Source organism: Equus asinus, chromosome 6 (genome assembly GCF_041296235.1).
Source record: "Equus asinus isolate D_3611 breed Donkey chromosome 6, EquAss-T2T_v2, whole genome shotgun sequence".
In the NCBI taxonomy this organism is placed as follows: Eukaryota; Metazoa; Chordata; class Mammalia; order Perissodactyla; family Equidae; genus Equus; species Equus asinus.
In genome coordinates this window covers 14,540,931-14,554,516 of record NC_091795.1, presented here as the reverse complement: position 1 = coordinate 14,554,516, position 13,586 = coordinate 14,540,931, and the positions used below count along the sequence as shown (strand labels likewise).

The window sequence follows — 13,586 nt, the reverse complement described above, 5'->3', positions numbered from 1 at the left end:
AATAATTAATGCCAGAGGTGATGGTGGTTTTGAACAAAGCTGAGATAGTGGGGGGGGAAGCATTCAGATTCAGGATATATTCTGAAAGTAGGGTACATATAATTTAATGATGGGTTGTATGTGTGGTGTGAGAGAAAGAGAAGAGTCAAGGATGGGTGCTGGGTTGAATAGTGTCCCCCAAAAGCTCATGTCCACTCAGAATCTGTGAATTTGACCTTATATGAATATACGGTCTCTGCAGGTAAAACCAAGTTAAGATGAGGCCATAGTAGATTAGGGTGGGCCCCAAATCCAATGACTGCTGTCCTTTTAAGAGGAGGAAGATTTAGACACAGAGACACACAGAGGGAAGACGGCCATGTGAATGTAGAGGCAGAAAGTGGAGTGATGCAGCTACAAGCCACGGAATGTGATAGACTGCTGACAGTGATTAGAAGCTAGGAAGAGGCAAGGAAGGATTCTTTCCTAGAGCCTTCAGAGGGAGCATGGACCTGTTGACATCTTGATTTCAGACTTCTAGCCACCAGAACTGTGAGAACAAATTTCTCTTATTTTAGCCACCAGGTTTTTGAACATTGTTACAGGTGCCCTAGAAAACTAATACAGATGGCTCTACAGATTTTGGTCTGAGCCAACTGCAAAAATGAGGAGCCACTTACTGAGAAACACTGGGATAGAAGGTTTGTGATGGATTTGATATGTCAAGTTTGAGATGTTTGCTAGATATCCAAGTGGAGATATTGAATAAGTAAGGAGAAATACAAGTATGGAGTTGAGGGGAAGGAAAAGGTACTAGAGATACAAATTTAGGAGTCATCGGCTCAGCATGCAGAGTATTTAAAGCAACAGCACTGGCTCTGTGGCTGAGTGGTTAAGTTCACACGTTTTGCTTCAGCTGCCCAGTGTTCACCAGTTTGGATTCCAGGTGTGGACCTATGCACCGCTCATCAAGCCATGCTGTGGTGGCATCTCACACGGAGAAACTAGAATGACTTGCAACTAGAATACACAACTACCTACTGAGGCTTTGGGGAAGGAAAAAAAAAAAAGAGGAGGATTGGCAACAGATGTTAGCTCAGGGCCAATCTTCCTCACAATAAATAAATAAATAAACAAAATAAAAGAATAAAGCAACAGGCCTAGATGAGATCACCTAAGGAGTGAACAAATGGACAAAGAAGTGGAAGGATGAAAGACAAAGCAGAATGTTATGTATAGGTTTGAAAACTCTAAAGGGTTTAAAAAGGAAGAAAGAAAGATGAATTAACCCAACATAAGGATGGAAAGTGACAAAAGGAACATCATGGCTAACAAAAAACATAACATCAAACAGCAGGAACAAGCTCAAATATAACTGTAACCCCAACCAAGGAAAATCAGTTAAATTCCCCAAATGATAGAGACTCTTAGATTGGGTAAAATGTAAAAACCCAATGTGCCAGATTATCTTTTGGCAGCTCAGTACCATTTTACACCTCAGCTCTCCCCTGTATGCAAAAGGCTGGAAGCCTGGGAAGTTCCAATGGGTTCTGGTTTAGAGTCCACTAACGAGATGCCTTTAACATATCGATTTGGAAAAAAGGAAAACTGAAAATAAATGAACTATTCTTCTAGACGAACAACTAAAAAATGACAAAATAGAAATAAAAGGAAAGGAAAAAATAACAAAGAGAAAAGTAAAAATTAATAATAAGAAAAGCCAAAAGAACAGTGGATTTGATCAATCATATCAAGGTTTTTTTTAAGACCAACAAGATTTTTAGCACATATAATCAAAGAACAAAGGAGAAGATACAATAAAACAACATTAAGTACGAGAAAGGAAGGGATTAAAAAATAAGACTTTATTATATATAATTTAATATCATTATATTTGAAAATATAGCTAAGTGGAAGGTTTTCAAAGAAAACAGTAATAACCAAAATTGAATTAAGAAGAGGTAGAAAATCTGAATAAGCCAACAGCATAGAAGAAAAGGAAAATATAGTAAAAGATTTACTCTTAAAAGAAAACTCCACGTACAGAAGTTTTATGGATGAATTACATCTTCCCGTTAAGGAAGGGGAAATGGGCATGCTACATAAACTGTCCTAGAACACAGTGAAAGGTAGAAAGCATAATGAATTCATTATAAGAGGCTATTATATTCCTGATATGGAAATTGAACAAGCATACACAAAAAGATAACTAGTTCAACTTCACTTATGAACATAATGGTAGAAATCCTAAACTAAATATTGGCATATTAAGTCCAAAAGTGTATTAAATGAACAATATATCATAATTAAGGAAATTAATCATAGGCATGTATAGATGATTAAAAAGATACTCTACTAATGTAATTTTATGCATTAACAGGGTTTAAAAACCCATGAACATCTCAATAAATGCTGAATAAACTATTTAACTAAATTCAAACCTATTCCACTTATACGCTACTCTGGAAAACAGATCAGTGATTCCCAGGGACTGTGGGCGTCAGGGGGGTTGACCACAAAGGGTTGGGGGGAATTCTGGGTGGTGATGGAATGCCTTTATATCTTGACTCTGGTGGTCTCAGGAGCTTTTGTGTTTGTCAAAACTTGCAGTAAACTAAAAAGGGTAAATTTTACTCTTTGTAAATTATGCTTTAATTTTTTAAAATGAAAAGAAAATTCAAACCTTTGAAATGTTCAGAAAGCTAGGCATAAAAGGAAGCTACCTTAGCTGGACAGAGGACAAGCAATTATACTCAGTGATAACACTTTGGAATCATCCTCATTAATGTCTGTATAGGTTCTAGTTGACACAATAAGAATAACAAAATGGAACAAACTTGTTATTTGCAAAATTCTTTAACGGCTTCTCAATTCACTCAGAGCAAGGCCTCAGAGTAAAACCCCAAGTCGTTCCAATGGCCCTACAGCTCCCTGCATAATGTGACTCTGTGTTTTCCTCTTTGTGTCATTTGCCGTTCCTTGCTCGTTCACTCTACCTTGGCCGCACTGGCCTTGCTGTTCCTGCAGCACCTGGGCATGCTCCTGCCTCGGGGAGCTTTCACTTTTCCATTCATCTACTTAGAATTCTCTTCCTCCACGTGTCTGCATGACTTGCTCCCTCATCTCCTTCAGGGAGTTGCTCAATGTCACCTCCTCAGGAAGGTCTTTCTCAAGCTCTCTGTTGAACATTCATCCTTTCCCATTCACCATCAGAACTCATTATTCTCCTTTCCTGACTTATTCTTCTTCAGCATAGATTACCATCTAACACATTATATATTTTACTGCTATTCATTCTGTTTTCCCTCACTTGAAAAATATAAGTCCACCAAAAAAAATCTACCAGACCCAAAGGAGTTCAGTAAGTAGATACATAAAACCCCAGTAACTTTCCTTCACACCATCAACGACTAATTAGAAAACACAAAAACTTAAAAAAGCTCATTCAAGTAGAAAAATAAGCAAACATTGTTAAATATCTAAGAATAAACCAAAGAAGCAATTTGAAAGACACGCAAAAATTATGTTTACTAAAGGACACAAGAGAAGACATAAAAAGTAGTGAAGAGATATTCCAGAGTCCTGGACAGGAAGACAATGTTGTCAGATGCATATATTCACTTAAATTACGTTCCAAACTCAATTAAACTCAAAATAAAATTCTAAGAGGATTGTTTTGGAGTTCTCGTCAAGATGGCGCTGTGAGCAGACGTTGAACTTGCCTCCTCCCATGAACACAACCAGGTTACAACAATTTTAGGAAGAATCACCCTGGATTGAAAACTGAAAACTGGATAAAAAGAACCCCCACAACAAGGGACAGTCCTGACGAAAGCAGAAGAGGCAGTAACTCTGGCCAGAGAGGAAAAAAGCCACCTTTGGGAGCAGCGGAGCTTCTCAGCTGGCCGGGCGGGAGCCAACCTAAGGTACGCAGCCCTCCCTGGAGGAGTGAGGTCCGGAGCAGGGGCAATACTGCTATAACCATCCTTCGGACTCAGCCCAACTGAGACGGGGGTCTTACTGTCTGGCTTTGCTGGCTATTAACTGCAGCAAGGACACCCCAGAAAAGCTATCAGCTGAAAGCCGAAAAGATCCGGGTCTTAAAGGGCCCACACACAAACTCACTCATTACAGCAACCTAAAATCACCAGAGAGAAGGCTGACTGTCCTTTGGTGAAACAAGACTCACCTGGTGGGCTCTGGGGGCATCTTGGTGAGAGGAGGATCCTCTCCGGAGACTGAGACTTTGGTGGGGGCCGCTGTTCTGAGCTGGTCCAGGCGTGCTGATATGAACACCAGTGGGGGCCATTGAGGTGCGTCCCTTGGGCTGTTAGCCCAGGGGTCTGCCACGCCCACTAGAGCACAGATTTAATCCAGTTCAGCCAGGGCAGGCAACCCGCCCTAGGGACTGGCCCCACCAAACAGCAAGCCCTCAGGCTACTTTTCAGCCTGCATTGACTGAGTGCCTTGATCCTCTACAGGCAGGCAAAGGTGTCTGCCTCTGTGGGGCAGGGCTTGTGTGAGGACCAGGTGAACTGTGGGGGGCATTGGGGCAGAGGTGGGGGCCTCTGCAGTGTGGCGGTGGGGTATGCTCCAGGGGGTTGAGAAGTGTGCACGGACCAGGACTGTGCTGACAGTGTATGTGGTCCAGAGGGGGGTGAGGCTTATCAGCTGCAGAAGACTTGTGTTTCACAAATAGACATAAAAAGGATCAGCCCCACCTTCCAAAGCCTGAAACAACTGAGTGCTTCCATGCCAGGGGCTAGCCCTACTCAGCTGCACTCCTAAGAGAACTGACATCAGCCTTGTTGGCCTCAGGCCTGTAACAACTGTACGCCCCTGAACCTAGCAACCAGCTACACTGGGTACCAACCCAATTAATAGGACACTTGCAATAAGAGTGTGCTAATAGACTTTGTAGCCAACAGTGCTGAGGCCTCTCCAAACCGGATTTACAAACAGCTGGCCAGGGAAGGAAAGATCAGACTCCCTGGGTACCTGCAGTGGGAGCAACCCTGCCACAGCAGAAGAACACAAGTAGCCCACAAAGGGGTCACTCCTGGTTCTTATGGTCTGGTGATGAGAGGGAAGCACACTGCTGGGCCTCATAAGGCATCTCATACATAAGGCCACTTCTCCAAGATCAGGAGACATAGCCGACTCACCTAATAATGAGGATGCTCACAGATATGCGGAGAAGAATGGATGAACACAGTGAGCACATCAGCAAAGAATTGGAAGCTATAAAAAAGAACCAATCAGAAATGAAGAATACAATACTCGAAATGAGAAATTCACGAGAGGGACTCAATAGCAGAGTAGAGGAAGCAGAAGAACGGATCAGCGAGCTAGACGAAAGAGTAGAGGAAATCACCCAAGCTGAACAGAAAAGAGAAAAAAGAATTAGACAGAATGAGAACAGTGTAAGGGAACTCTGGGACAATATCAAGCGTGCTAACATTCGGATTATGGGGGTCCGAGAAGAAGAAGAGAGAGACAAAGTGGCAGAAAATTTGTCAAAATAATAGAGGAAAATTTTCCTCACCTGAGGAAGGAAACAGACATCCAAGTTCAGGAAGCACAGAGAGCTCCAAACAAGAGAAGCCCAAAGAGGCCCACACCAAGACATATTATAATCAAAATGTCTAAAATTAAAGACAAAGAGAGAATCCTAAAAGCAGCAAGAGAAAGGCCACAAGTGACACATAAAGGGAAGCCCATCAGGCTGTCAGCGGACTTCTCAGTTAAGACCCTACAGGCGAGAAGAGAATGGCACGACATATTTGAAGTGCTAAAAGGAAAAAACCTACAACCAAGAATACTCTATCCATCAAGGCTGTCACTCAGAATGGAAGGAGAGATAAAGAGTTTCCCAAACAAGCAAAAATTAAAGGAGTTTATCACCAAGAAACCAGTTCTACAAGAAATGCTGAAGGGACTTATTTAAGTGGGAAAGCAATGAGCACAAATAGAGATAAAAGAAAAAAATTAGCAAAAAAACCCAAAACAACAACAAGAAAAAACAGGCAATAAAATCACTTGTAAGGTAAAAGTATAGTAAAGGCAGCAGATCAACTACCTGTGAAGGTAATATGAAGGTTAAAAGATAAATGTACTAAAATTACCTATTTCAATGATAAGAAGGTAAGGGATAGACACACACTAAACAAAAGACTATATATGATGTGAAAAACAACGTGGGAGGAGGGGAGTGAAAAAGTAGAGCTTTTAGAAAGAGGTCAATAGACTGCTATATACATAGTATATTAAATAGGATCCTCATGGTAACCACAAACCAGAAACCTATAACAAGCAGGAAAAAACGTAAGACAAAAGAAATCAAACATAGTACTAAAGATAGCCATCAAACCACAAGGGAAGACAGCAAGAGAAAAAGAAAGGAACTGAGAAGAACTACTAAAACACCCCAAAAAAAGAAAAAGTGACAAAATGGCAATAAATACATATTTGTCAATAGCTACTTTAAATGTCAATGGACTAAATGCTCCAATCAAATGTCATACGGTGGCCAACTGGATAAAAAAACAAGATCCATGTATATGCTGCATACAAGAGATACACTTCAGACCTACAGACACTCACAAACTGAAAGTGAAAGGATTGAAAAAGATATTCCATGCAAATGGCAAAGAAAAGAAAGTAGGGGGAGCAATACTTATATCAGACAAAATAGACTTTAAATCAAAAACTGTAATAAGAGACAAAGACAGGCACTACATAATGATAAAGGGAACAATCCAACAAGAAAATATAACACTTGTAAATATCTACGCACTCAACATAGGAGCACCTAAATATATAAAGCAATTATTAACAGACATAAGAGGAGAAATAGACAGTAACACAATAATAGTAGGGGACTTTAACACTCCACTTACACCAATGGATAGACCATCCAAACAGAAGATCAATAAAGAAACACTCGCCTTAAAGGACACATTAGACCAGATGGACTTAGTAGATACATACAGAACATTCCATCCAAAAACCACGGAATACACATTCTTTTCAAATGCCCATGGAACATGCTCGAGGATTGATCACATATTAGGCCAAAAAACAAGTCTCAATAAATTTAAGAAGATCGAAATAATACCATGCATCTTTTCTGACCACAAAGGTATGAAACTGGAAATCAACTACAGAAAGAAAACCAGGAAAGCCATAAAAATGTGGAGATTGAACAAAATGCTACTGAACAATGAGTGGGTCAATGAAGAAATCAAAGAAGAAATAAAAAAATTCCTGGAGACAAATGAAAATGAAAACACGACATGCCAAAATCTGTGGGATACAGCAAAAGCAGTTCTACGAGGGAAGTTTATAGCAATTCAGGCCTACCTCAACAAAGAAGAAAAATCCCAAATAGACAATCTAAAAAGTGCACTGAAAGGTACTGGAAAAAAAGCCCAAAATCAGCAGAAGGAAGGAAATAATAAAAATCAGAGCAGAAACAAACAAAATAGAGACTAAAAAAAAATAGAAAAAATTAATGAAACCAAGAGCTGGTTCTTCAAAAAGATAAACAAAATTGCCAAACCCTTAGCTAGACTCACCAAGAAAAAAAGAGAGAAGGCTCAAATACATAAAATCAGAAATGAAAGAGGAGAGATTACAACGGACACCTCAGAAATACAAAAGATAGTAAGAGAATACTATGAAAAGCTATATGCCAACAAATTGGATAATCTAGAGGAAATGGATAAATTCTTAGAAACATACAACCTTCCAAAACTGGCCCAAGAAGATGTAGAAAATTTGAATAGACCAATCACCAGTAAGGAGATCAAAACAGCAATTAAAAACCTCCCAAAAAATAAAAGTCCAGGACCAGATGGCTTCCCTGCTGAATTCTACTAAACATTCAAAGAAGACCTAATACCTATCCTTCTCAAACTCTTCCAAAAAATTGAAGAGGAGGGGAGGCTTCCTAACTCCTTCTACGAAGCAAACATTATCCTGATACCAAAATCAGACAAGGAAAATTACAGGCCAATATCACTGATGAACATCAATGCAAAAATCCTCAACAAAATACTAGCAAATCGAATACAACAATACATTAAAAAGATCATACATCATGATCAAGTGGGTTTCATTCTGGGGATGCAGAGATGGTTCAACATCCACAAATCTATCAACGTGATACACCACATTAACAAAATGAAGAATAAAAATCACATGATCATCTCAATAGATGCAGAGAAAGCATTTGACAAGATACAGCATCCATTTATGATAAAAACTCTAAATAAAATGGGTATAGAAGGAAAATACCTCAACATAATAAAGGCCATATATGACAAACCCATAGCAAATATCATTCTCAATGGAGAAAAACTGAAAGCTATCCCTCTAAGAACAGGAACCAGACAAGGATGCCCACTGTCACCACTCTTATTTAACATAGTATTGGAAGTCCTAGCCAGAGCAATCAGGAAGGAAAAAGAAATAAAAGGGATCCACACTGGAAAAGAAGAAGTGAAACTATCACTCTTTGAAGACGACATGATTTTATATCTAGAAAACCCTAAAGAGTCCACTAAAAAATTTTAGAAATAATAAAGGATTACAGTCAAGTTGTGGGATACAAAATCAATATACAAAAATCGGTTGTGTTTCTATACACCAACAACAAAGTAGCAGAAAGAGAAATTAAGAATACAATCCCATTTACAATTGCAACAAAAAGAATAAAATACCTAGGAATATACTTAACAAAAGAGGTGAAAGACCTGTACACTGAAAACTATAAAACATTGTTGAAAGAAATCGAAGAAGACACAAAGAAACGGAAAGATATTCCGTGCTCTTGGATTGGAAGAATTAACATTGTTAAAATGTCCATACTTCCCAAAGCAATCTATAGATTCAACGCAATCCCTATCAAAGTTCCAACAACATTTTTTACAGAAATAGAACAAAGAATCCTAAAATTTATATGGAACAACAAAAGACCCTGAATAGCCAAAGGATTCCTGGGAAAAAAGAACAAAGCTGGAGGTATCACACTCCCCGATTTCAAATTATACTACAAAGCCATAGTAACCAAAACAGCATGGTACTGGCACAAAAACAGACACACAGATCAATGGAACAAAATTGAGAGCCCAGAAGTAAACCCACACGTTTATGGACAGCTAATATTCGACAAGCGAGCCAAGAGCATACGATGGAGAAAGGAGAGTCTCTTCAATAAATGGTGTTGGGAAAACTGGACAGCCACATGCAAAAGAATGAAAGTAGACCATTCCCTTACACCATGCACAAAAATCAACTCAAAATGGATTAAAGACTTGAATGTAAGACCCGAAACCATGAGATTTCTAGAAGAAAACATAGGAAGTACGCTCTATGACATTGGTCTGAGCAGCATATTTTCAAGTCCCATGTCTGACTGGGCAAGGGAAACAAAAGAAAAAATGAACAAATGGGACTACATCAAACTAAAACCTTCTGCACAGCACAGGAAACCATCAACAAAACGAAAAGACAACCTAACAATTGGGAGAAGATATTTGCAAACCATACATCAGATAAGGGGTTAATATCCAAAATATACAAAGAACTCACACAGCTCAACAACAAAAAAACCAACAATCCAATTAGAAAATGGGCAAAAGATCTGAACAGAGATTTCTCCAAAGAAGATATACAGATGGCCAACAGGCATATGAAAAGATGCTCAACATCATTAGCTATCAGGGAAATGCAAATCAAAACTACAATGAGGTATCACCTCACTCTGGTCAGAATGGCTATAATTAACAAGACAAGAAACAACAAATGTTGGAGAGGATGTGGAGAGAAGGGAACCCTTGTTCACTGCTGGTGGCAGTGCAAACTGGTGCAGCCACTATGGAAAGCAGTTTGGAGTATCCTCAGAAAATTAAGGATAGATCTACCATATGATCCAGCTATTCCACTGCTGGGTATTTATCTAAAGAACTTGAAAACACAACGGCATAAAGATAGTTGCACCCCTACGTTCATTGCAGCATTATACACAATAGCCAAGACATGGAAGCAACCTAGGTGCCCATCAAGGGACGAATGGATAAAGATGTGGTATTTATACACGATGGACTACTACTCAGCCATAAGAAATGATGAAATCCGGCCATTCGTGACAACATGGATGGATCTTGAGGGTATTATGCTGAGTGAAATAAGTCAGAGGGAGAAAGTCAAATACCATATGATCTCACTCATAAGTAGAAGATGAAAACAATGACAAATAAACACATAGCAGTGGAGATTGGATTGGTGGTTACCATTGGGGAAGAGGGGAGGGAGGAGGGCAAAAGGGGTGATTAGGGTCACATGTGAGGGGATGCACTATAATTAGTGTTCGGGTGGTGAACACGATGTAATGTATACAGAATTTGAAATAAGATGTACATCCGGAAAAAAAAATTAAAAAAAAAAAAAAGGATTGTTTTAAGGAGCAACAGGTCATCAAGATGATTCTCAAATTGATATGGAAGAGAAAAACGTACAACAGCAGGACTTCTGGAAAATAACAAAGAAGGGGATTTGCCTGATAATATACTACAAACATGCCAAAAGTCACCAGTAATTTAAACCAGGAGTCAGCCAACCACAGCCCACAGGCCAAATACAGCCCACCCTCTGTTTTGCTTTTTTAAACAATTTAATGGTTCTTAGCATATTCACAGTTGATGAACCATAATGAATTTTAGAACACTGTCATCACCTCACCAAGAAATCCTTTACCCTTAGCTATCACCCAACCTCACCTCCCCACCCACAAGCTGTAAGCACCACTAATCTATTTTCTGTCTTTATATTTGCCTACTCTGTACATCTCAAATATATGAAATCATATAATGTGTGGTCTTTTGTGACTGGTTTCTTTCACTTTCACTTAGCATAATGTTTTCAAGGTTCATCCACATTGCAGCATGTATCAGCACTTCATTCCTGTTTATGCCTAAATAATATTCCATTGTAAGGATATATCACATTTTGTTTATCCATTCATCAGTTGATGGACATTTCTGTTGTTTCCACTTTTTGGCTGTTATGAACAAGGCTGCTGTGAACATGTGAGTACAAGTTCTCATGTTTTCAATTCTTTTAGGGACATTCCTAGGAGTGGAATCGCTGGGTCATATGATAATACAATGTTTAACCTTTTGAGGAAGTGTTGAAATGTTTTTCAAGGAGGCTGTACCATTTTATGATCCCACCAGCAACTGATATCAGGGTTCCAATTTCCCACACCCTTGCTAACACTTATTGTTTGTCCTTGATTTTAGCCTTTTAAGTAGGTGTAAAGCATTATCTCACTGTGGTTTTGACTTGCATTTTCCTAAAGGTTAATGATAGTGATAGTGTTTTTTCACATGCTTATTAGCCATCTATAGATCTTCTTTGGAGAAACGCCTATTTACATCCTTTGCCCATTCTTAAAATGAGTTGTCTTTTTATTAGTGAGTTATATGAGTTCTTTATATATTGTGCCACCACCTGTTTCTGTAAGTAAAATTTTATTTGACTATAGCCACATTCATTCATCTAGGTATTGTCTGCAAAGCCTAAACTAGTTACTATTTGATCCTTTACAGAAAAAGTTTATTGACCTTTGATTTAAACAAAGAGTTACTGGGAAAGAAATAGATAAACATACTGAAAAAACAGGATAGAAAGTCCTGAAACAAAGCCCCATATAAATGAGAAATTCGACTGTTGACATAAATGATATTTCAAACCAGTGGGAGAAAAATGGCCTAATTCATTAATAGTATTACAATAATTTGCTAACTGCTGAAAAGAATAAAACTAGAATCTTATGTTAGACCATCCACAAAAAATTTTTTAAAACTTAAAAACAAATTTACAAAAGAATTAGCATAAAATAGAGAATATGGTTAGAAGGTTGGGGGAGGGAAGACGTTTTTTCTCCGACAGAAAAATTAAAGTTACAAGAAAATAGTTACACCATATATAATAGAGAAGTGAAGAAAATATAAGGAGTTCCTTCAAATCATTTTTTAAAAAGCGGCAATGGATATGAACGGGCAGGTTGCAAAGGAAAAATAGTCAATCTCAGACTCAAAAGTAATTGGAGAAATGCAAATGAAAACAATTAGATATCAAATTTTCACCCATCATACAGAAATGATGATAAAAAACCAGATAATATTAAACGTTTGCTTAGATGCATTAAACAGTATTCTTGAAACACAGTCAAGGGTAAATATGGCTTCCGACTCCTCTAGCACCACAGCTCCTGTTCTAGGAATCCACGCTAGAGACTTTCAATAACAGGAACAGAAAGAGGCATTTACAAAAACTGTTTGTTGTAACAATGTTTGTGATAACAAACCACAAACAATTTCAACGTCCATCAGAAGGAGCTTGACTAAATAAATTATAGCAAAAGCATACTAGGAAATATTTTGCTGCAATTAAGAAGAATAAAGAAAATTTCTACATATTCACTTGGAAAGATCTCCAAATACACCTTGTTCAAGGAAATAAAAACCGACTCCTCGATTGGAATGTGATAATCACAATGAACAATTATTTTAATAATTCACTTTAGAAAGTTGTGATGTTAATATTTGCTAATGATATTTATGTATTATGGGTATCTGGGAAAAAAATCAACTCTTAGAAAAAATGCTTTTACTACTATACCATTTGAGAGTTTAAAAACTACATGTGCACAAATATGTATATAACGCACAGGGAAAAGGACTAAAATGGTATACACTAAACTCTGCATAGGTGAGTATATTTCAACTTCACAAATGTTTTTGGATCAAATGATTATAACATGCATCACATTTTGCAGAAAGTATGGAAGTGGAGGTAAGTAAGACTGCAAGCTTGTTTTTCTCCCTTTGATGAACAAATATACACTCAAAAATTGTTGAAATTAGATCCATATGTCTCTGGCAGGAATATTTACAGAGGAAAAGATAATCAAGGGAAAACCCACTGTCCACTAAAAATCTCTGTGTGAGTAAAGCATATTCTTTCGGAGGGATGCAAGATCTCACCTTATTTGGAAATGGAAATTTGCTTGGTTCCACTTTGCCAGGTGCTTGAATAGCAGAAAGTGGTGGAAGCCAGGTCATCTCCTAAAGGGAGGGAAAAGCAATCAACATTGTAATACAAAGAGTATTTAAAGTCAGTAGGATATAAAGCAGCTACACAGGGATGCCTTAATACGTCATGGAAGGAATAAAAAATGAACAGGAGATGAGAAGGAATGAAAGGGATTTTTCTTTTTAAAGGATGGCAAACCTACTTTTATGATTTCTTAACTTTACCAATTCTCGGTTCCATGGCTATTCCCATGTCCCCTTTAAATCTTAAAAAGATCTACAAGGCTGTCCTATTTTTGCTTCATTTAAGCCCCTGAATAAAGGGACAACTCAGTCGTAAAAGTTCTATGGAAAATGTCGTACAAAGGGGGCTGCTTCTCTTGGATTTGCTCCCACAAAATTCACAGGGTGTTTCTGAAGAAATGCACAAAGTACTTTTAACTTTAGGGCTCACTATTAGAGGAGTTATTTATTTTATTCAAAACTTCTATTAGTATGAGTTTCCAA

General features: G+C 38.1%; 1 protein-coding gene across 8 annotated transcripts in view; it reads right to left on the bottom strand.

Moving 5' to 3' along the window:
- AFF3 (ALF transcription elongation factor 3) overlaps positions 1-13,586 on the bottom strand; it is a 573,094-nt gene that overhangs the window by 183,947 nt on the left and 375,561 nt on the right. For all 8 annotated transcript variants that reach the window (XM_070511624.1, XM_070511625.1, XM_070511626.1 and 5 more), the window contains one exon: positions 13,032-13,112. In XM_070511624.1, the coding sequence (XP_070367725.1) occupies positions 13,032-13,112 (81 nt within the window). The remainder of the gene's footprint in view (positions 1-13,031; positions 13,113-13,586) is intronic.